Below are 22,883 nucleotides of genomic sequence, written 5' to 3' on the forward strand. Positions count from 1 at the left end.
AACTATTTCCTACCACCCACCATTCTCTCTCTCTCTCTCTCTCTCAACCCCCCCAAACAGCCACAAGGCAGCCCATGCACTATTCTGTTAACGGCAGGGCAAATGAAAGCTACTAGCAAAGGTGATTTCCATTTTTGGCAGAGAATAAGAGGCTGCACCCTGATATTCATCCCACCAACCAAGTTAAATGAAATCATTTTTGCTTGAGGTAGGACTTGACCAAACGCAACTTTTGTGCCCAGGGAGAGACACTAAAATAACCAAATAAATGGTCTTTTGGCAACTTGGCATAGCAGAGAGATCAAATTTTTTCTGACACTATTCAAAGCAGAAAAAATTTCAAATGTAAGCCCTGAATATGTGAGTATGACATTGCAAGAGGGGTGACCCTCTTTAAAAGGAACATTTGTTAAATTTTTTTTTAATCTTCTTCCCCTCAAAATTTGTAAAATGTGATTATGGATGCATTCCTTCAACTCCAGTCTCTCTGTCCAACCATAAAGAACTCATAATTCAAAGAGCCCTTAAATATTTATTCCCAGCAGGTTGGGGACGTTATACATAATCTGTTCTCAGCCTCTTCTCTTTGCCTCTTCTCTCTTACCTTGTGAGTTTTTCGATATCAATACAGGAATGGGGTCAAACTCATCTTCTGCCACCTTTTCGGGGCCCTCAGGAACATCAAAACCTGAGATGAGATTATTATCTTCTGCAGCGTGAGGAAGGGATGGAAATAAAGAAGCAGAAAGAGCAGAGACAGATGTTAGCTCAGAAAACAATGTTAGAAGACAGTTCCCATTAGTGTGGTTAGGGTTGTTTTTAGAAGAAGGTGAAAGTACTGCCTTCTCTGAGTTGAGATAAGAGGTGAAGTTCATAAGGAGGGGCAAGTATCAGGCAAAACACACTGAGAAAACAGGCCAAGCCTACTTGGACTATTTAAGGATAGAGAAAAGCAAGGCATAAAACACATTTATCTCAGTCTAAAGCTCAAGTCTAGATGCTCAGTCTTATAAAGAAAAATTGGTTATTATCTCTGTTGATTATGGTTAAGAAACTGGAAAGGGAAGACAGGCTGGTTGATAAGTTTTCTCTATCTATTTAATGTAATTATTACTGTAGTACCTTTTTTTTTAAAGTAAGTTTTAATGAGACTTTTTATTTATACAGCCCAATAGTTTCTGGATATAGAAACTCTTCTCCCCCAAATTCTCCCTGGTAGCTGAGAAAAAGTCATTCAAAAACAACAAACACAGTGACCGTGACCACATGTAATGACATATAACACACATACACACACACATACACACACACACACACACACACACACACACCCGCACCATGGAAATAAACTTTGTGCCATCTTTATGGACAAAAAGAGGGTTAACCAATGAGACTTAGACCCAGGAAACTAATTAATGGCTTAAGATTCAAACACTACCTAACAACTTGCACAAAATACTTTTGAAATAACGCAACCGGGGAGGCATTTCTCATTCTAGGATAAATGATCCAGATGACTTAGACTCCCTGAGTGGATTGAGGGGGAGGGGATGTAGGAATGGAAAGGAGAGGGGGAGAGTGAATAAATTTACATGCCAGTTCTCATCCAAAAGGGAATATATTCACGTACAGTGGGAAGGCAGGTAGAAGTCATATAAATGTATTCCTCTCAATTCTAATTAGAGCTGCCACACTAGCACATCCCAGCTGGGCCCCCATTTTGCAAGGGATGCCACGAGGTAATTGCTCATCGCTGCTGATGGGCTCATCTGAAACACTGTCAGGCTTAATTGCTTAAATAGACAACTTGCTCAATAAAAGCAAAATCTTTTAAACACCATCAAAGGCAAAAAAACCAAACCTCAGCTACTGTCACTGAAAGATGAAGCTTTTTTTCCAGAAACTTCTTTCATTAACCCTCTCAGGAAGGGGGTGGGCCTTTAACAGTCTGAACTCTCTGCCTCCCGGGGACATCTTCACGATCACGAATCCAAAAGCCAAACTGATTAGGAAATAATTTTAGAGTCTGAGTGACCTCCTTTCCCTTCCTGCTATTGTTTCATCACAAAGATGATGAAATGGGAGTGGGAGAGAAAAGGAGGGTCAAATCCAAAAGTTTGATGACTAAAGGTGAATGGAAACAAGGCTTTCTTATGAGATCAAGGTCACCAGAGTTGTGGACTCAGATCCAAAGGTACATGTTACATGAAAAACAACTGTCTGAATGATTATCCCTCCAGAAGAATGTAAACTCCTTGAGGGCAAAGATTATTTTTTGGTCTTAGCTGGGTTATCTCCTCCCAGTGCCAAGGAGGGAGCCTTGAAAATAGCAAGCAGTTAATAAAAACTCGTTGAATTGAAGTAGAGTTAGCTTAGTGCAAGGAAAAGGCACTGTAAACAAACAAAAATAAAAAACCGTGCTGAAAACCACCAGCAACCAACAACCCTGGGTTTAAAAGCACCTAAGTGAATGTTACCATAGAAACAGGCATCAGTGGTGAGAGCTCTACAGGTCTCCCAAAGATGTACTCTAAAACCTAGGACTGGGAATCAGGGACATTTTGACAATTTTTGAGACCTGGGAAAACTTGAAAGGACAGATCCTCCCTCATGTTTTCCATTTTGATCTCTCAATTTTGTAACAGAGAAGATTCGTTGAATGTATTTTAATGCAACAAAGTAACTTAATAAAAGGTTAGCTTCCTTATTTTAAAAGGCAACCATGATTTAGATCAGGGATTCTTAACCTGAAATCTATGGACAGATTTGGGGGGTTGGGGAGGAGGCGCAGTAGTTTTGGATGGGGAAAAATAAATCTTAATTTTTATCATAATTGGTTTACACTGTAATTCTATGCATTTAAAACATTATTTTGAGAAGGGGGCCATAGGCTTCACCAGAATGTCAATGGCATCAAAGATACAAAGAAGGTTAAGAACCCCTGACCTAGATGTTCTCTAAGGTCCATCTAACATTCTATGTTCTCTGTTCCAAAGGCTCCTTCCAGATCTGATGATTTATGTTCTAGTTCTTTTAGTTCTAACATTCTGTGTTCTGTGTCCTTAAGGAAAATAGCATTGATTTAAATTTAGAGGACTTGGGTTTGAATCTTGGTCCTATCTGTAATTCCTAAGGTTCCTTTCAGCAAGGAAATATTGAAGTTCTGATATTCTAGATTCTAAGGTATTTCTAAGGCATATTTATTAAGGTATTCTGTGTTCCCAGTTCATTTCAAGTGCTGACATTCTTGTAATATTAAAAATATTACATAAGAATCCCAAAAGCTTGGAACCCACAACTCCATCATTTTATGCACAGAGTATTAATATAGACAAATAGGAGAGGAATTCCCTAAGGGTGCTGCAGTTCCCTAGCTCTTCCTGCTTAAGGATGACATTTTGCCAACTATATCAAGTCATGGAATACTACCAGGCCTCCTCATGGGTGTTCATGGTCTTTTAAAAAGAAATGAGCAGAAGTAGGACAAATCAGGTTAGGTTGCATTTAGGGAAATGGTACTGAGCTTTCAATGATCCCTGATGTTACAAAAGCCCATATTTCTCATGGTGATACCATATTGTTGTAAACTACAGAGTACCACACACTAAGAAAGAAAATGACTGCACGTGACTCACAGGGCAATAGAAAGACACAAGCAGGGGTACAAAGGCTGCAGCGTGTCACCAACTATGGCTTGCATGTAACAAAGGACATCATTTAAAACACACTGACCAGGAAAGAGGGTGGGGGTCAGTAATGGATCAAGATCAAAAGCTAACAGATGGACAGCTTGAATGTTGTACTGGAATCTAGTAAATATTAAAATAAACAAAAGGAGGTCTACAGCATATAAGGTGGAACCTGTGCAAAGGATTTATGGAAAAACATGGAAAAGAATTACATGAGGATGAGATATTATGGCCTGGTTGCAATTAACATTAGTAGACTGAATACTTCTAACAAAGATTCATAGTGACAGTGTTAACTAGCCATGAGAAAAGCCACTTTTAAAAGGCCTTAGAGCAGTCTGCTGGTAAAGAGGGCCAACAGTTTTCATTTAAATTTCCTTTTCCTGTAATGAAGATATTACAGGATTAGACCGTGCTGGTCCATGGCCTTAGCAAGGACTTTATCTTCCTCGCCATCAATTTCGTTTCTTTCCAAGAGGGTATTTACTGAGCAAACTCTAAAATAAATGAATCTCTTTTAGGTTCTAATATGGAGCTTAGAGGTGATAGGCAGCTAGGTGGGGCAATGAATAGAATGCTAAACCTGAAGTCAGGAAGACCTGAGTTTGAGTCTGGCCTTAGATATTTACTAGCTGTGTGGCCCTGGTCAAGTCATTTAACCTTTGATTGTCTCAGTTTTCTCATCTGTAAAGTGGGGATAATGATAAGGCTTATCTCTCAGGATAGTTGTGAGGATAAAATGAGATAATATTTGTAAAGGGTTTTGCAGACACATAAATGCTAGCTAAAAGAAGATAGGTTTGTTTCAGATCACCATCAGTCCTCCTGAATCCCATTATGTATTTGAGAAGACAGAAGACAAAAAACTCGGCTTTGGGAAAGTGCTGAGAAGGTACTAAGATTAAGATTGATCCTGTATCATTTGCTTATTGATCCCATTTACAATTAATTAATTTTATCCTGCAACTGCTTTTGTCCTGTAACTACTTAAGTCATAGCTCTTTGTCTCCAAACTTGGTTCAGAGTTCAGCTGGCCTGGGATGGGTTCAGTTTAAAAATCCAGCTCTGCTGCTTAAGGAATTTTGTGAATCTTAGGGAATAGATGAGAAAGCAAGAGAGTTTGAGCCTGATATCTTTACTCTGCCAAGATGTCTTTCAAGGATGTCTGGTTTGCTGTCCAAAAGTCTGGGCTGCTTTCTCACACCTGGACTCAAGGAGCACTTCCTAGTCTCATGAGAAAAGAGCGGCTTTTGCTAGATTCCATTAGCAAACTTCTAACCATTCATGTTGAGCTCTGCAACCAATCATATGGTCCTAATCCCATGATGTCATTCACTCTGCTCTGTCCTTTGTCCTGTATTCCTTAAAACTTATAAAAGGGGAACTTTCCTCTCACTCAAGGTCTTTGACATTAATAGAGGCAATCCATTAACTCATTATTGACAGGCAGCATGCTCCTGCTAATAAATGTTATCTTGCATGTAAACCTGCTTCAGTTTACCCTTTTGTTAAATTTCAATAATCGTACCAGAGTCAATGAGGATCAAAATCTATCTGATGTTTTAAAAAACATATTTAATGCAAACTAAGTGAAAGGAAAACAGCTCCTTCTGAAGGATACAACTATACATTTTGTTTGGAGGAGGAGAGATTATTACCTTCGTACTCACTAAAACACTTTATTATATAAAGCTCATATAAGCCAGGTCCATCCTGGTTTCCCTGGGGTCTTATTTTCTCATCTAAAAAAATGAAGGAATCGGACAAGAAGATCACTAAGGTTCCTTTGCAGAAGGATGTTCCTATGGCTCTCAACCAATTTAAGATGAAGTTATTTTTTAAAGTAGTTTTAAACCAGCTACACATATTTGATGGCTCGTGGGATTTTAAAGTCCATCTAATCTAAACCCCCTCATTTTACAGATGAAGAAACTGAGGCCTACAGAGTGACTTACCCACAGTCACACATGTAGTTAAATGGCAGAGTGGACATTTAAGCCTCTGATTCCACAATCCAGCATTCTGCCAACAGACCATGCTGCTATCCCTTTCATTTTTTGAAAGGAATAAAACCCCATTGTAATCAACAATCATTTAGAAACACATTTTTAAAAATTCAGATGGTTGTATTGACCCCCTCCTATCCCTGGTTAGTTTGAATCATTGAGGCTTTATGCAAAATGGAAATGACAGCACAAGCTAAGGAGAAAACAGTAGCCCAGACAATCATTGCACAAGAACAACGTCTTCTGGTCATTCTTTCCCTCCCCTCCCTGGACAAAACAGGAGCACATGCCACGTCAAGTGTTTACCTTTATGAGCTGGAGCAGAAATTGCCATGGGAGTAAACTCATCTAGGAGGTCAGTAGCTGGGTTAGAAAGCAGAGAGGAATCAAGAAGGGAATCTTCCCCAGGAAGAGAATCTGAGTCCAGAAGAAAGGGATGCCGGGAGCATGAAATGGCATATACAACAGGAGAATGGGATTAGACTGTCAACCTTTAGATTACTGGCTCGACACCTCATTCATAAACTCATAACAGCAGCAGCAACAACGAGAGCAAATCCAACAGCAATGACAACAAACAGCAGTGATACAGGGCTTTAAATGTTACAAAGTATTTTGTATACATTGTCCTAAAATTCTTCGTGCTGCTTTAAGCAGTTGTTTAATAAACGTTTTGTCGTTCATCAGTGGGCAGATATAGAAGGTTTGTCTTCATCAACTTCCTATAAAACTTGAACTGAAATAGTTTACACGATGAAAGCCAGGACAGAGTCCCAACTCATCCTTATTTGTCATCCCTACATCAGAGCTTCTGTATCTCCTGTTGTAAACATAGAAAGGACCTAACATTAAAGCATCCAGCCCCAAACTTAAACCCAGATGAATTTAGATCAGTCTCTGTCTCTATCCCTCTCTCCAAATGACAATAGATCTCAGTTTTATTCAGGCATTTTAGTTTATATGAAGGTGACAAATTCTGCGCTTTTCCTGCAAGATCTCCCAGCTCTGTGTCACTAGAATGGAAGAGCTGTATTAAGCATCTAAACAGATGCTAATTACCCCCCACAATTACCTTCAAATTAAAATTTTGAAAATCTCATATATATGATTAAAGCTTTGGGTAAGGAACACAACTCAGGTGTATACTTCCAGTTGATTCTATGTTAAGAGCAAATAAAATTAGTTTAATATATTGAGTGATAAAGATTTACTCTCTTCCTCATAAGGTTGTTACCAGCCAATGTAGTTCCACACCAAAATCATTGCCACATCATAACCAAATTGCTATAAAATTGTAAAACCCCCAAGTAATATTGCTAGGCCAGTCACTCACTCACTTTAAGGCAGTTTGTGTGGCAATAACAGGCTTTTACAATGCTGCTTCGCCTGCTCAAGTTTTTGTGAACCTAATTAACAATATCAGGCTGTGCCTAAAGACAAAGAATATATCTTGTAAGTTTCATAAGAAAGCTGAGGGAAACAGCAGTGTGAAACCTGTTGGTCACTATATAATCGGCATAAAAGCAACGTATTCTTTATATAGTAAACAAGTTACTGAACATCCATAAACTGGAGCTGAGAGCAAAATCAGTAGCAACTAATCTTGTGGAAAGTAAAAGGAACCAATTTTCACAAAAATCACATCCTCAATCTTGATTTAATGTGGTTGGGAGACAGACTGGCTCTCCTCATCAGAAAGGGCTTGGTTCTATAGTCAGAACAAAACCCACAGGCTTCTAGTCTTGTCTCCATAACTAAATGCTCTGGTTTGAGGAGAAGCTTTACTAACCTGTTCGGTTGGATGTGACAGAGTCAGTTTGAGATGGGAGGCGCTGGGGCATTGGGGGCTCCAGTCCTGGTATGAGACTTTCAACAGCAACATCGACTTTTCCTTTGGCAGCAGTGTTAAAAAAAAAAATCAGAGGGAGGGGAAAATGTATTATAGGGAGCCAGAGGGAGGCTGTAGAGCACTGGAGTCGCAGTCAAAGGATTGGGGTTCAAAGCCTAGTTCCACTACTTACTAGCTATGTAATCTTAAACAAGTCACTTTCCTCTTTGGATCTAAGTTTCCCCATATGAAAAATGGGGAATTAGATTGGAGGGTCTCAAAAGTCCTTCTCGGGTATGAATGCTATGATCCTATGAGAGGTCAGGACAGTTAATCCCTGAATAGCAAGGAGTCCTGTGCATGGAAGTTTCAGTCAGTGGGCATGATAACTATGTCATAGGAAGAAAAGCTTATAGTATTTGGGGATATTTAGCTTGAAAAGAGAAGTAGAATTGATAGCAGTCTTCAATCTTTTTTGAGCTCCTCACTGCTTTAGGCACTATGCTTTTTATTGTGTATCACTTTATGATAGATCTTTGATATTTCATTTCTGTCTCTCCAATCATATTATAAGTTCCTTGAGTGGAATCTCATGTGACTTTCATAACTTTGTCCCCCTCACAGCACCTGACATAGTGCTATGCATACTATACATAATTAGTGGGTGTGCAGTTCTAAGGTACCATCCCCCTTTAAAGTTCTCATATGGAACAGTTCAGTTCTGAAAGAGGCAGAAATATTACTTTTGCATAAAGACAAAAGAATTCTATTTATTAGTTAAGGATGTAAGGTATTGTCTTTTCATAGTTAAGCACCTTGGTGCCTGAAAGGAATAAGAAAATAATTGTTTTAATAAAATTATAATTTATATATAAAGAAACACAGTTTTTATCTAGGTTATGAGCAGACTGGTTGCAAAATGGACAGAGAATCAACCGTGGCATAAACATAAGAACTTAAATAACCTTGCGAAGGATACATCTTTTGTAAGTTTAATAGGTATAAAGAAGAAGATTGAAAATTTTTATTTATTAAAAACCATGAGTATAAAAACAGTTACCAGAGGCAGTTTTGGAGACTATGGAAGCTCTAGGATATAACAGTTCCTAAACTGATTTTCATGGAATTTTTAAGACTTAAGAGGTTAAAAACTTTCACAATGAAAAAAATTCATTTAACTGTTTAGATATTATGAGATCATTAAATAAGGAAAAGGGGGATTGGTGAGTTTTTAACTCAAAAATGAAAGATGAGTCATCGAATAAGAGTCTGCCCTTTTTAAAGCTATTGAAAATAGTGAAGAATAAGTAGGGGGTGAATACGAAGAAACTGACAAGTGAAGACTGAAGAACCAGGGAGAGAAGAGAGTGGGAAAGGTCAGCTCACATGGAGCTCTGAGATGTGGCAGCTGAAAGAAGGCTTCAGCTATGAGATTTCTGATTGGTTGAGGAAAGACTAGAGCTCATTAGCTATTGCTCTTCAGTGCCACCTAGAGTTTGAGGGAGATGAGGCCTTTCAAAAGTACAAATAGCTTTCAGTCACCCATCTAATTTGAAAGGGGAAAAGAGAGGTTTGGCAGCTGATCTGCTGAGAGCTGTCTGGTCAGTGCAGCATCCTGGTGAGTAAATGGCTGTCTGAGCTTGGCTGTACAGTCTAAGACAGCCAGTTTAAGGAGTCTGCATTTTTCTGGCTTAAAGGAAACTATTAGCTAAATTAAGAATATAATACTTTCTCAGCACCCTTTGAAGGGTGATTGTAAGCTGAAAGAATTTGTAAAGGCTTCACTGGCTCAGGAATAGGAGAAAAATGGATTTCCCAAACTGGATAGTAGTGAAGATCAGAAGGGGAGCAGTTAGCAAAGATGGGGCCTCATGCAGCATAAGTATTCCTGAATGGGAAAATAGTATCAAAGCCTGCTGTCCAGAGTATTAGTTAACTCTTAATTAGTTAAGTACATGGATTTTCCTTTTTATATGCTTGCCTGCCAGCTTTCTTTAAGTCTGCGATCACTTTCCCCAACAGTTAGATGAGTTAACCCTAGTTAATATGTGAATTATAATGTACTTATTATTCCTGAATTTACATTAATATGAATATCTGATTTTTTTTTGGCCTTACTACAACGCTGAGAACTAAAGTGATGAGTATATACAGTATATTCACCCATAACAAGTTTACTCCTAGGACTCTTGAGGTTTTTTGAATGGGGCAAGGGTGTCTGGAAATTCAAACCTGACAGGATGAATAATGGTTGGGGAAAATGAGACAGCAAACAGGTGTTCCTTTGAGCCGTATGAGAAGTGCAAGGCATTATGTGATGATCACACAAGGTCTACCCCATTCACCTGTTACATGCTCAAACATGAAATCCTATTCATTTATAGGGGATATAATCAAGAACTCAGAAAGAATAATGAAATCCTCAAAAATTTAGCTATATTGACTAAGTACTCTCACATAGTGAAATTACTTTACCTGGGGACCAAATTATGTTTATGTCTTAATATGAGAGCTAGCACATCGGATGATCAGCTCAGGATTAAAAAATTTTAAGCCAAGATATTGGACTGAATCTGATAAGATGAAATGTAATAGAGATAGATATGAAGTCTTACGGGAGAGGCATGACTAGACAGCAGTTCCTCTGAAAAGGATGTGTAGGTTTAGTGAACTGCAAACTCAACATCAGTCAACAGTGTCATATGACAGCCAAGAAAAGTAATGAGATGTGAGGCTACAGTAGTAAAAGTATGGTATTAAAAATGAGGGATGTGACAGATAATCCAAGGGCATTATGTCCCAGGCCATACCTATAGTAATGTGTTTATAGGTGTGCAGAGATTAGGCCAAAATCTTTGATCTATGGGCAACATTTTAGGAAGAATGTTGATTAGTTGGAGAATATCCAGAAGATCAAACAGTATTAAAATGGCTCTGAGATTAGGCCATAGGAGGTTCAGATTAGGTGAAGGAACTAGAGATGTTGGCTTTACTGAAGAGAAAGATTTGGGGGTGAGGAGTAGATATTTATATTGAGTAGATATTTAATAAGTGTTTAAATTTATTTATTTACATTTATTATTTAGCATTTAATAAGTGATTAAAATACTAACAAGTCTTTACATTAAAAATAATATTTCACATGTAAAAGCATCTCCGTAATGCTTTTGTTTGTAATGGGTGGGTTTGAAGCTGGTAGTACATTAACTTCATTTCATAGATGGAGAAACTGAGACTCAGAGACTTGCTAAGATCACACAGCCAGTAAATGATGGAGCTGGGCCTTGAGCCCAGTCTTCTTTCCATATGTTTCAGCAGTCTTCCATGCTTTACTACATCTTGCCACAGCTCAATAAAACATTGGGTTAGCTAAGCAGCTTCCTAATTCTTTACCTCAAACTCTTGAAACACAAAAGCATGCACCCCATATCATGACAGTAACAGAAAAGGAAGAATTTTTTTTATTACCATTTACAGCATCTGAAGTGCTACCAAAGGGATCTGCCAGAGGTAAGAGGTCAGGAAGGAGAAGTGAAGTACTGGGAGATTTGAGCCCCTCGATAAGTTTTTCTGAGTTAGAAAGGAAGGAGAAAGGAGAAAAATCAATGAGACAACAAAAGTGAAACTGGTTATTTCTCATCTTAAAGGCACATCAAAGTTTCTTTGCTCAAACTTGGGAGGAAATCCTAGTACATAGGAACATCACTAAGAACACAATAACCAGGAACAGAAATTAGTGACTCAAAAAAAATACAACTTGGAAAAGAGAAAATAAAAGCCACATATTTCTCTGATGTTAAAAACTAGGATTAAGTTATATCAGTATTCTAAAGACATTTTGGCAGGCAAGAAAGTTCAGAGAAAAGAAACACTAAGAAGTGAGAGGTAACCAAGATCTTGAGTGGAGACCACATCATGGTGGAAAGGACCATTTAATGTGGGGAACAGAAGTCTTGGCCAAGGTGGGAGATAAGAGTGCTGGGTCTGTAGTCAGGATGATCTGACTTCAAATCCAGCCTCAAACGCTCACTATCCATGTAACCCTGGGCATATCACTTAACCTTTGTCTGCCTCAGTCTCCTCATTTGTGAGGTCATGAGGGTTGTTATGAGGATCAAACGAGATAATAATTGTAAAGTCCTTAGCACAGTGCCTGGTAAATAGTAAACAATATAAGTGTTTTATTATCATTAAGCTTAGTGCAACACCTGGTACATGATAAGCACAATATAAATGTTAGCTATTGTTGTCATCGTCGTCATCCTCATCATCATCGATAGCACTTTAGCACAGTGCCTGGCACAGAGTTAGTGTTATATAAATGCTAGCTATAGAAAAGATCGATCTTTTAAGAATCTATAGGACTATCACGTGGAAGAAGGGTTACACTTGTTGATGTTCCAGAAGACAGAATTTGGGCCAAAGATCATCAGCTAAAGGGAGGCAGACTTTGGCTCATTATAGAAAGAATTACCTAAACAATCCTAAGGTCCAACAGTGACACAGGCTATTTGTCATCAGTGAAAGTGGCAAAGCAAAGGAAGGATCACAACCCATTGTCAGGGCTGCTGTAGAAAGGATTCCTGTATCAGGGCAGAGATTGGCTGGAGTGGACAACTTCTAAAGCGCCATCCAGTTCTCACATGATATGATTCTAAAACCCGCCAAATGTCATTTTTAACCTGAGTCAAAAGGCAATGTTTAAACAGCATCTTGTCCTACTTATAAAATTCAAACTCAGCATTTTGTAGAATCTAATTTAGATATAATATCATTGACACCTTTATGGTGTTTTATAGCTGCAAAGTGTTTTATATCAGTCATTTATTAATTTGTGCTATTTTTGTGAAAAAGGGCTAAGAACAGAGATAGGTAATAGAGCTCTGGGCAGGACACTGGACTTGGGAGTCGGAAGAGTTTGTTTTAAATCCTGCACCAAGCACAAACTAGCTGGGTGATCCTGGACAAGCCATTGAATGTTTTAAAGTCAGTAAAATGTGTGTGTGTGTGTGTGTGTGTGTGTGTGTGTGTGTGTGTGTGTGATATTTATATTTGCTACCTCACAGGGTCGCTGTCCTAAGGAAAGCATTTTGCAAACCTTAAAATGTGGCTTATCTTTCACAGGAATATAATATCTCAGTCAATGAGTGAAGATAGAAACACCATCATCAGAAGCAAAAACAAGAATAATTTATGTTTATTTGAGATTTTGCAAAGATTACAAAGCATTTTTCTTCTCAGAATGGTCAGGAGTTCAATATAGGAGAGTGGCAAGAGTCTCTGAGGTTAGGAGACCTGTGATCAAATTCCACCTCCAAAATTTATTAGCTGCATGATGCTGGACAAGCCATATGACTTCAATGAGCTATTGTTTTCTCATCCCTAAAAATGAAGATAAGAATCTTTACATCAATGACTCACAAGGCTGTGAGTGGGTTGGGCATGGAGTTACATGCCAGTGATGCCTGCTACTGGGGGAGGCTGAAGCTGGCGGACTGCTTGAGCCCAGGAGTTCTAACCTGAAGTACGGGGAGCCTCTGAGAGGAGGGGGCTATGACACTGCACAAGGAGGAGTAAGTATCGCTGTTGTCACCATCTTGCTCATAGTCACATGGTCCATAAATAGTATAGGGATTTGAAACCGGGTCTCCTGAGACGACAAGGTTTGAGAGTAAATATCGTCCAAAGAAACTTGTTTAATTTGGACCGGTTGCTGGAGGAACAATAAAAGGTATAGATAAGGACTTCTACATCATTCAGTCCAAACTCTGGATAAGAGCAGGAAAGTGAACACGGGGGAAGGGACATGACTGCCAAAGACCACACTGAGAAGAAGCAGTACAGCTTGGAGAACTCTCCAAAGTGCATCAAGACTGGAGTGCTAACCTTTACAGAGTGCTTTAAAGCTTAAAAAGCACTTTGCTCACATTATCTCATTTGATTCTCACAACAACCCTGTAAGCCAGGTGCTATTATTATTATATTCATTTTACAGATGAAGAAACTGAGGCCAAGAGCAGTCAACTGACTTGCCTAGAGTCACACAGTTAGTAGTATCTGAGGAAGGATTCGAATTTCTACCTTACCAATTGAAGATTCAACACTCTATCCACCTTAATTGAAAACAGACCCAGTATTTTTGGCTTTCATGTAGCTAGAAGGAGTAGGAAGGGGAGCTCTGGCAGAGAGAGTTTGTGTCACTGTGGGAGAATGACCATGTTCTTGTATGAGTCTATGCCAATAGGATATGGCTTGACGGGAAAATCCCTAGTGTACTTGTACTCCACTGTTTGAGATGAGCTCTGTAAAGGAGAGTTGTAATCTCAAACTAGAACTCGAGTTTTATGTAATGGCAGAAAGAATAGGAAAGAGATGGAGGGAAAGGGAGAGATATACAGGGAGGGAGGAAGGAAGAGGGGAGAGAGCTAGAAGACAGAGAAAGAGAGAGAACAGGGGAAGGACACAGAAGGCAGGCAGGAAAGATAAAGATAGGAGAGAGAGAAGAGAGACAGAGGAGAAAAGGGAGAGAAGGAGAGAATGGGATGACCAGGGGAAGGGAGAGGGAAAAAAATCAGAGTTCAACTCCGTTCGTTAGGATGTTAGTCGAGAGGTCGAAGCTATGCAACATAGTGGAGACAGTGCTGAATCAGGAGGAGCCCCAAGTGTGCATGGATGCTATGATGCTTCTAAGCCAAGTGAATCTGCCCTGGGGGAGTAGAAAGAAGACTTGAAAGAGTGAGATGATTTGAATCCTGGCCCTGTTCCTTATAATCCTGGACAAATCACTTCCCCTTTCTGGCCCTGACCTCCTTCCATTCCATCTTGTAAAACCAGGGCAACAAAACATAGAATCTTTAAGGCTCTTCCGAGTTCTAAGTTCCTGTCTCTTAAACTCCTGGGCCTTAATTTCCTTGTTTGCAAAATGGGAGAAATAATATTTGCATTATCAATCTCACAGGGTTGCTTTGAAGAAAGTCTTATAAACCTTCGGGTCTCACATGATTGGGAACTGATATAACAAGTCCCAGGAGGACAATTCTGAGAGCAGTGCAGGGAGGGCCCAGATACACAAAGGTCCTCCCACACTTGGCCTACAATTAACTTGTTGCAGAATATGCAGAAATATTTGCTTATTCTTTCATTCCAATAAAACTTTCTTTTGAGACATTGTGGACATCCTTCTTGCAAATGGAAATGTCGGGTATCAGCCAAAACCCCTCCAAATGAAGAAAGTGTCCCTTAGATCCCAAGTCAGGGATTGAGTCAAATAATGTGCAGCCCTCACAAGTAACAGAACTCTTCAATAACTAAAAGATGTATGATGTGGCTGATGTAGGGGGTCCCCCCGCCTCCCCAGAACCACGTGCAATCCCTCTGACTTAACTGATGGTCTCACAGGAGGCTGTGGGGGAAAAACTCATCACTGTTGGACCAACCTAGTGATAAGTCTCTCCCAGCTTAACCTGAGTGGTCTTTGGATGGCTAGCTCCACACAGAGCTGTGCTAGCTTACTAAGACTTAACAAACCTTGTGTTCCACTTTAAGAACGCAGGGTCACTGCCACGCTTTGGAAAGGTACAGATGTAAAACTTCAGAAAAGAAAACAGTGATGATGATGATGGTGGTAATGAGTCACATTTCTAAGGCACTTTAAGGTTTACAAAGTTATTTCTTCACCATTTGGGAGTATATTATTAACCCCTTCTTGTTGGCCCAGACCTGTGATTTCGTTGTTGTCAGGAGAGGGGCATATCAGCACCTCATCTGCAACTGACAGTCTAGGGTGACTTGCCCAGGGTCTCACCACTAGCACGTGTCAGAAGTGCAACGACATTATAGATCTTTTAGTTATTGTCGAGGGTCACCCGGCTTCTAAGTAACAGATGCCATATTGAAACTTCTATCTGCTGATTCCCAGACCAGGGCCCTTTCCACTACACAGCTTAATGTCTTTGACACAAGGATTACACTGAACAATTCAAGACCGAAAAACTAATCTAAAGTCTCTAGAGCTTATAGTTAAAAAGGGCAAACTCCAATAAAATGTCAGTGTGACAAATACATTTCCCATCTCAGGGCTGATCTATGACACAGAAGCCAAAATGCATCCTAGCAAAAGAAAAAAAGGGAAAAAACTATCAGTGTGATGACCACATGCCCAAATGAGGTCAAATCAAAACGAACCCTGCCATGTGCCTGACATTATTTTATTATTAGAAAAGAAGGAGGAAGTTAAAAAAAAATCTCTGGCTACACTCATCAGAATGGCAAAGACAAGAAGGTGTTTTTCTAAATGTGTGTCATTTTCCATTATTCTGAACCAAATTTGGGGCAGTTTTCTTTTTTTCCCCTTCTCTGTTTGTAACTTCTTTCCAATTTTATTTCTCATATAACTACAAACTTATGCTTTGGATAAAAAAAAGCCAATGTTGGAAAGATTCTTCTGACCAAATTTTCTTTCCCCTGGAACCCAGACAGAGGCTAGATAGAGGCCAATGGGGAAGAAATAGGTTTCTAAGTAGTTGGGTCCTGATAAAGAAAGCCAGTCATGGAAGGCTGTGTTGCCAGGGCACTGTGCCTCCCAAGCATCTAATCTCCCAGCCTCTTCGCCCAATGGGATACATTACAGAAATAGGGCAGGGGGAGAATGTTACCATTAAAGTGGGAAGAGATATGGGGAAAAAAACCACACTAAAGACAAACCTCCTGTCATTACCAGTGATGGTCCTCTTAATATTTACGTGACATAGGCTTCAGAATATTTGGTCATCATTCTTCTTCGGTGACATTACGGACTGTTTGTAGGAGGAAAACTTCTTTTGGGGGCCTTGGTTTAACCCATTTTATTAAGTAGAAGGCCCTGTGCCACAACATCAACATCTTTTAGGAAAAAGAAAACCCAGCTAACCCATAACCTATGAGTTTTAGGTTCCTGGGATAGGCGATTTGTGACCATGGCAGAGGGGGAAAAAAAAGGAAAAAAAATTATCTTGGGATTGGGGAGCAGAACAGGACTATGGTTTTGCTGATGTAGAGAACTCTCAGGAAGAAACTTCCTCTAAAAATGCAGGTCTGAAATTCACTGAAATCTTTAAGAGATGCTTGGGGCACTGAGGAGTTAATAACTAACTTGTCACACAGTCAGAGGTGGGCCTTGAACCCAGGAGTTCTGAATGAAATGGCCACCTATCTACTACCCCAAATCACTTCTGCATATTGTTCATTAAAAAACAAAGCAAACAAAAAAAAAAACTCAGTGTAGAAAGGAAAGGGTGACTTCTCTGTCTCTATGGAAGGGGGAGAAAGGGATAAAACTTTTAGTATAGTTCCCTTCCTTCCGTACCCTCCCCCTCCCCCCAAAAGAGAGATATATCTCCCCAAGTGAGGATGCACAAACCATTTCTAGACTTATATGCCACTTCCCTAAGACCACAGAATCATAGAAAGTCAAAGCTGGAAGAGGTCTTAAAATACAGAACATTAGGAGCCAGGAGGTACCTTGGTGATTTAGTCTAATCTGTCAATAACCAAGGGAAAATGGGACAGTTTTGGGCATGAAGGCAGAGAGGCACAGATGATGGCTTATACTGAGATTGAGAGATGCCCCTAGAGGACCCTTGTCACATAGCCACAGGCTAGCTGGGGGATCTATTGTACCAGGGCTTAAGGACTCAGGAGGGTAATGCACTTGAGATCAAACTAGCCTGAAGGTGATGGTGAGAGGAGCTCGTGGTGAGCATGAGAGAAGGGGAGAGTCAAGTTGAAGCTTGGGGGCTTGGTGTTGTTGAGGTACTTAGTGCTGGAACTTGGGTCTCATCCCCTCATGTCAGTCTTATGAAGCATTCATGGACGTACAAGTTGGTCCAGGTCACACCTCATACTGCATAGAATGTTAGAGCTGAGAGGAGTGTGCATGTGTTTGTCTGTCATTGCCAAAGAAGACCATGCCAACAGAGAAATGATGACATGACTTGCACTTGACATTGTTTTGAGTAAGGGAGGGCTGTGCAGGTCACCAGCTTCACTTCTCCTCTAGAGCCATCTGAATCCAGTGACCAGATATTCATCAGGATGAGTGGAGATGACCCAGGATGAGGCAACTGGGGTTAAGTCACTTGCCCAAGGTCACACAGCTAGTGAGTGTCAAGTGTCTGAGGTGAGATTTGAACTCAAGTCCTCCTGACTCCTGCACTGGTGCTCTATCCACTGCACCACCTAGCTGCCCCAGAGCTGAGAAGGTTTTATAATACAGCCCTCTAATTTCCCAGGTGGAGAAACTGAAAAAATATTCTGCTTGACCCCAGAACTGAGAATTAGGAGCAAGGGTTGGAAAGAGCCAAGAGGCAAACTGAGGCTTGATAGGTGCCAGTCACTGTGTTAGGCAACCCAAAGATATGACAGTCTCTGCCTTTGAGGAACCATTAGAACTGTTTCTAAATGGAACAGGCTGTCTTGGGAATAGTGTGTTCTCCCTCCTGGGAGATCTTCTACTTAAGTCTGGATAACCTCTTGCTAGGTACATGAAAGAAGAACTTGCACATATGGGTTGAATAAAATGGTCACTGGAGTTTTTTCAGTGATGAAATTCTGTGATTTTTGTGAAGCCCAAAAGGGTTAAGTGACTTGTCTAAGGATCACACAAGCTAGCTGAGAGGCTGAGATGAGTCTTGAACCAAAATCTCTTGATTTCCTGAAGTCTGTGTTTTCTCCTTTCCCATCTTTTAGCCTGGTATTGCTTGCAGAATTGGTGGGGGTGAGTGTGGGGGTTAGATAATGGAGATAAAGTGAGTGAATGGGCAAAGTGAGGTGTGTTATTCATTTATTGTGTCTTTATTCCTCTGCAGATGCCACAAGTGTCACTTCTGACACTTCCCTGAAGCAATGTCCTGGGAACAATACGGTCCCACAATGGTTTTCATCCTTTACTCCTTTCACCTCCAACCCTTTCACAAATCAAAATTCCTATCTTGAGACCTTGAAAATTAAGCTTTTGGAAAACAATTTGGAAATGGGTATCTATCCCCATTTCACCCAAAGTTCCCTTGCAGTTTCCTTTACCTGGTGCTTCAGGTACTGGGAGAGGGATGAAAGGATCAGACACGTTCAGAAGAGGAGGGCTAGCATCCAGACCAAGCACATCTTTCGTTTTTTCAGCTGGAGGGTTGAGAAGTGAGCAAAGATAAAGAGAGAAAAAGAAAGAGAAAAGCAGAAAACATCAAGAAGCTATATAAGATTTTTCTGCCCAGGGAATTAATTTACTCAGCAGCCAACAAGGTTTCATGTGGTCTAAGCTGGAGCAATTGCGGTAGATGGAAGGGAAGGATGAAAGGAAAGGTGAGGGTAGGGGAAACAGAGAGGAAGGAAGGATAAAAGAGAAAATTTGTTTAGATTTAAGTCCATTTTACTGCAGTAGACTTCAGTGTTTACAACCAGACTATAGAATATTTCTACATACAAGACTTGTCTGTCACCATAGTGATATTGGCAGAAGATTTCCATGAGTCCTGGAGTTCCTCCTCTTCATATTAACCCACACAGATGTCTCCCCCTTCTTGGAACTCCCTCAGACTCACTGTCTGGGTCACGTGCTTTGGTACTTAACTCTATCCTTATTTCCACATTTCACGGATGCCTAATTTCATGGCCCGGGTCATTCTTTTATTGATGCGATCACACATCCTCACCTAATCATATAAAGTTTCCTATGATTATCTGCTTCCTGAGTGAGAGTATCTCCCCAGTGAGACTGTTAACTCTTTGAAGTCATGTCTTATAGGCTGATCACATCAGAGGGGAAAAATACTCATTGAATCAACTGAGCCAGGGACAGTCATTTCTCTCAGACCAGTGGGATATTCCTGGAATACTGTTCATCATATTAAAATATGACAGTCAACCAATAAGCATTTACGAAGCACCTGCCTTGTCTAAGACACTGTCCTAAGTGCTGAGTATACAAAGGAAGGCAAAAGACAGATAGTCCCCGCATTCTGGGAAGAAAGCACGCGAATAACTTTAAATAAATAAGATAAATTAGAGACAACCAACAGAGGGAAGGTACTAGCATAAGAGAGAATTGAGAAAGGGGGATTTTAGCTAAGACTTGAAGGAAATCAGGAGATAGAGACAAGGGAAGAGAATTCAAGGAATGGGGCAGAGTCAATGAAAATGCTTGGAGTGAGTATCTTACATGAAGAACAGGAAGGAGACCAATGTCCAGAGTTGGGAGTGTATGTTTCAAATATAAGAAAACAAATTCATAGAATCTTGGGGTGCAGAAACCTTAAAAAACAATGTGATATAGTACAAAGGACACTGGCACTGAAGTCTGATGTCCTGGGTTCAAATCTTGCCTTTGATGCTAATTACCTGTGCGGTTTTCAGCACTTACTTGCTGGGACTCTATCCGTTTAGATGGCCTCTGATGCCTTAAGGGATTACACACCTTACACCGGTGGTATCAAACTCAAATAGAGACAGGAGACAGTAATCTCTACATCAAGATCCTGATGGGTTGCATATTGATTTAGTTTTAAAATGTAATGTCATCTATGTTTTATTATGTATTTATTTTGTTAAATATTTTTCAGTTATATTTTAATCTCGTTTGGGCCCCTGCACTTGGGAAGTGTTGCAAGCCACACATATTGGACACTTCTGCCTTAATCCATGATCTAGTCACAGTGGTGACTTAACCACCTTAACTATCCAATCACACGGGTTCCACACACTGGGGATCCATACACTTGCTTTTTTTTTTTTTTAATATTTTTATCTTTGTATTTCTATATAAATGGTTTCCCTGGTAATCCGTTATATTTTATTCTATGAATTATAAAACATTATTCTGAGGAATCCATGGACTGCCAAAGAGGCTCAAGACATAAAAAGGTGAAGACCCCCCCCCTTTAGTCCAACTCTTCCATGTCAACAGATGTGAAATGATCCTGAAGTTGTTACTTACCTAAGTTCACTCAGGTTATTTGTCACAGTAGAAGGAGTAAAACCTAGGTTCTTGGACTGCTTTAACGCTGCACTTTTGCTTTCATAGGAGCATCAATTCAGAGCTGGAAGACTCCAGAGGTGTTCTAGTCCAACCTTCTCATTTCATAGACAAGAACTGAAGCCTCAAGAAGTCAGGTGACAAGTTCATACAGGGAATTCTGTGGCAAAGTTCTGTGAACCCTGGGTCTTCTGATTCTAAACCCAGGACTTCTCCCTCATATACCACAGTGCCTCCCCAGCCATTAGTATTTTTCAGTGTCTTTACTGGAAGAGGATAAATCTTTTACTAATTTAAAAATGAAATTCAGGAGCTGAGTTATCAAAAGGCAGGACTGGTTTTAGTTACCAACCCCAGCCTGTATAAAACCTGAGAATCCACAGCTACATCTCGTTTGCAATTTGCACCAGAAAAAAATGTTTTAAAAGAACCCCTTGCCCAAAGATCATGCTTGTTCCATTTCCTGGCAGATGATCTAGGCTTAGTAAAGGTCTGTGCCCATGTGATTTTCACAGCCTCATTTCATATATTTGAAGGCAAACAAGCATCTTCCTTGGTCAAAAGATGAAGGTGAGATGACCCAGAATTGTGATGTGACAAAGAAAAAAAGGGAAAGAAATAGGGAATGCCCCAAACAAAGATCACAGTAAACTAATGTAAAAATGAAAGTCTTTCAAAATGTTTGATACTCAGTTATGCAACTTTTTGTTGTACGTTTATTGCATAACTAAGTTATGTTAATTGGTGGTGTCTGTATTTTCTGGAAAGCAACAGCTATGTATTATTTATCATACTATTTTCTGCATCTAGCAAGAGGGCCTTCCACATGCTAATTACTTAATAAGTATTTGTTGAATTTTACATCAATCTCTCTGGAGACTGATGGCCTGCCTTAGTAGATAGTGGGTTTCACTTTACTGGAAGTCTGTAAGGATAATGACAGCTAACATTTCTACAGCACTTACCATGTGCTTATGTACTGTCCTAAGGGCTTTAAAATATCTCCTTTGATCCCTGGAGATAGGTGCTGTTATTTTCCCCATTTTACAGATAGCATAGGCTTATCCCTTTAAGGGTCAGGTTGTAGAGGAGATTCTAGTTCAGTTATGGGATGGCCTACAGGGCCCTCTGAGGTCCCTTTTAACTCTTTATGATTATAGGATTCTGTGTATATGTGTGTGTGTCTTAACAGATATTTAGACATTAAAAGGTTGAAATTAAACTTAGAAAAAAAGCATCTGGGATAGATTCTCGGTTCAAATATTTAATGACTCCATAGCAGATTGTTTTGAATGCTTCTTAGATTTTTGGTATCTTTGTAATGGTCAAATACAAGAAATGAGGGTCTGAAGATTCACTTAATGAAGATATAAAAAGAACTGGGTTGACCTTTCTTCTTCTGCTCTTCTGAAGTCAGTCTTTGAAATCTGTATTCTGAGATGTTTCTTGGGTAAGAAAAGGAGATCCATAGGACCAATACTTCCTATGCCCCTCAAATAACATGTTGGCCTCTGAGGAAGCCAAGAGAGAGAACGTTGGCCAACGTACAGCTCTAGAGATTCTGGGATTTCTTCAGAATTTCATGCACAGCCCTTGAAGCAAGTGCAGAGAAATAGAAAATTTCAAAAAAATAAAATAAAAACAAAATCATATATCAAAAATCATATCTAAATGAACACATGGGTAATATTTCCACTAGGCAGAATTAAACGAATTAGAAACTTGGAGAAAAAAATTACTAGAAAAATCATGTCTCTTAGCCTTGATTAGGTTTGCGTTCTTATATTTTAGGTCTTTGAAATATATTTGCTACTTTTTTTTTCCAGCTGGAAAAAACATCAATACGTGGGATCCTATGAAAGCATGTCACCTCAAGGGCAGGAACTGTCTTTTGTCCCTTTATACCTCCCCACAATGCACACCAAGGACCTAAACCCTGTACCTAGTAGGCAGGAATTAGCAAGTATTTGTTGATGATGCCATTTGAGATGCTTCTAGTCATTTTCTCTTGGAACACTTCTCCCCTCTTAGTTTTTATTTTAAATGGTACTCTTTGAAGCAATTTGCTTTTCAATTTAATTCAATCTGATTCAGATCAAGTCAATACTTAAGTGCCTACTATGTGCAAAGCAGTTTACTAAGCACCAGAGATAGAAAAACAAAAGAGTTCTCAAAGAACTCATGTTCCACTGGGGAACTACAATGTATATACAGAAATGTAAATACAAGAGCAAAGTTACAGAAATAAATTTCAAGAGGGAGAGAATGCTAACAAGTGGCAAGGGGGAGGGGAATCAAGAAAGGTTTCATGGAGGAGGTGACATCTAAACTGAGTCTTAAAGGAAGCCTGGATTATA

The 22,883-nt window shown here is 39.7% G+C and overlaps 1 protein-coding gene across 19 annotated transcripts in view; it reads right to left on the reverse strand.

Moving 5' to 3' along the window:
* The window catches only part of AAK1 (AP2 associated kinase 1), a 335,873-nt gene that overhangs the window by 22,102 nt on the left and 290,888 nt on the right, over positions 1 to 22,883 (reverse strand). For 8 of the 19 annotated variants that reach the window (XM_072635329.1, XM_072635330.1, XM_072635338.1 and 5 more), the window contains 5 exons: positions 18,582 to 18,677; positions 10,992 to 11,093; positions 7,485 to 7,586; positions 6,002 to 6,112; positions 605 to 709 (listed from right to left, as the gene is read on the reverse strand). The exons of 3 other annotated variants lie outside the window; for them this stretch is intronic. In XM_072635329.1, coding sequence (XP_072491430.1) covers positions 605 to 709; positions 6,002 to 6,112; positions 7,485 to 7,586; positions 10,992 to 11,093; positions 18,582 to 18,677 — 516 coding nt within the window. The remainder of the gene's footprint in view (positions 1 to 604; positions 710 to 6,001; positions 6,113 to 7,484; positions 7,587 to 10,991; positions 11,094 to 18,581; positions 18,678 to 22,883) is intronic. 8 more of the 19 variants (XM_072635340.1, XM_072635334.1, XM_072635332.1 and 5 more) reach the window with 7 other exon arrangements.

Source organism: Notamacropus eugenii, chromosome 1 (genome assembly GCF_028372415.1).
Source record: "Notamacropus eugenii isolate mMacEug1 chromosome 1, mMacEug1.pri_v2, whole genome shotgun sequence".
NCBI classification, from domain to species: Eukaryota; Metazoa; Chordata; class Mammalia; order Diprotodontia; family Macropodidae; genus Notamacropus; species Notamacropus eugenii.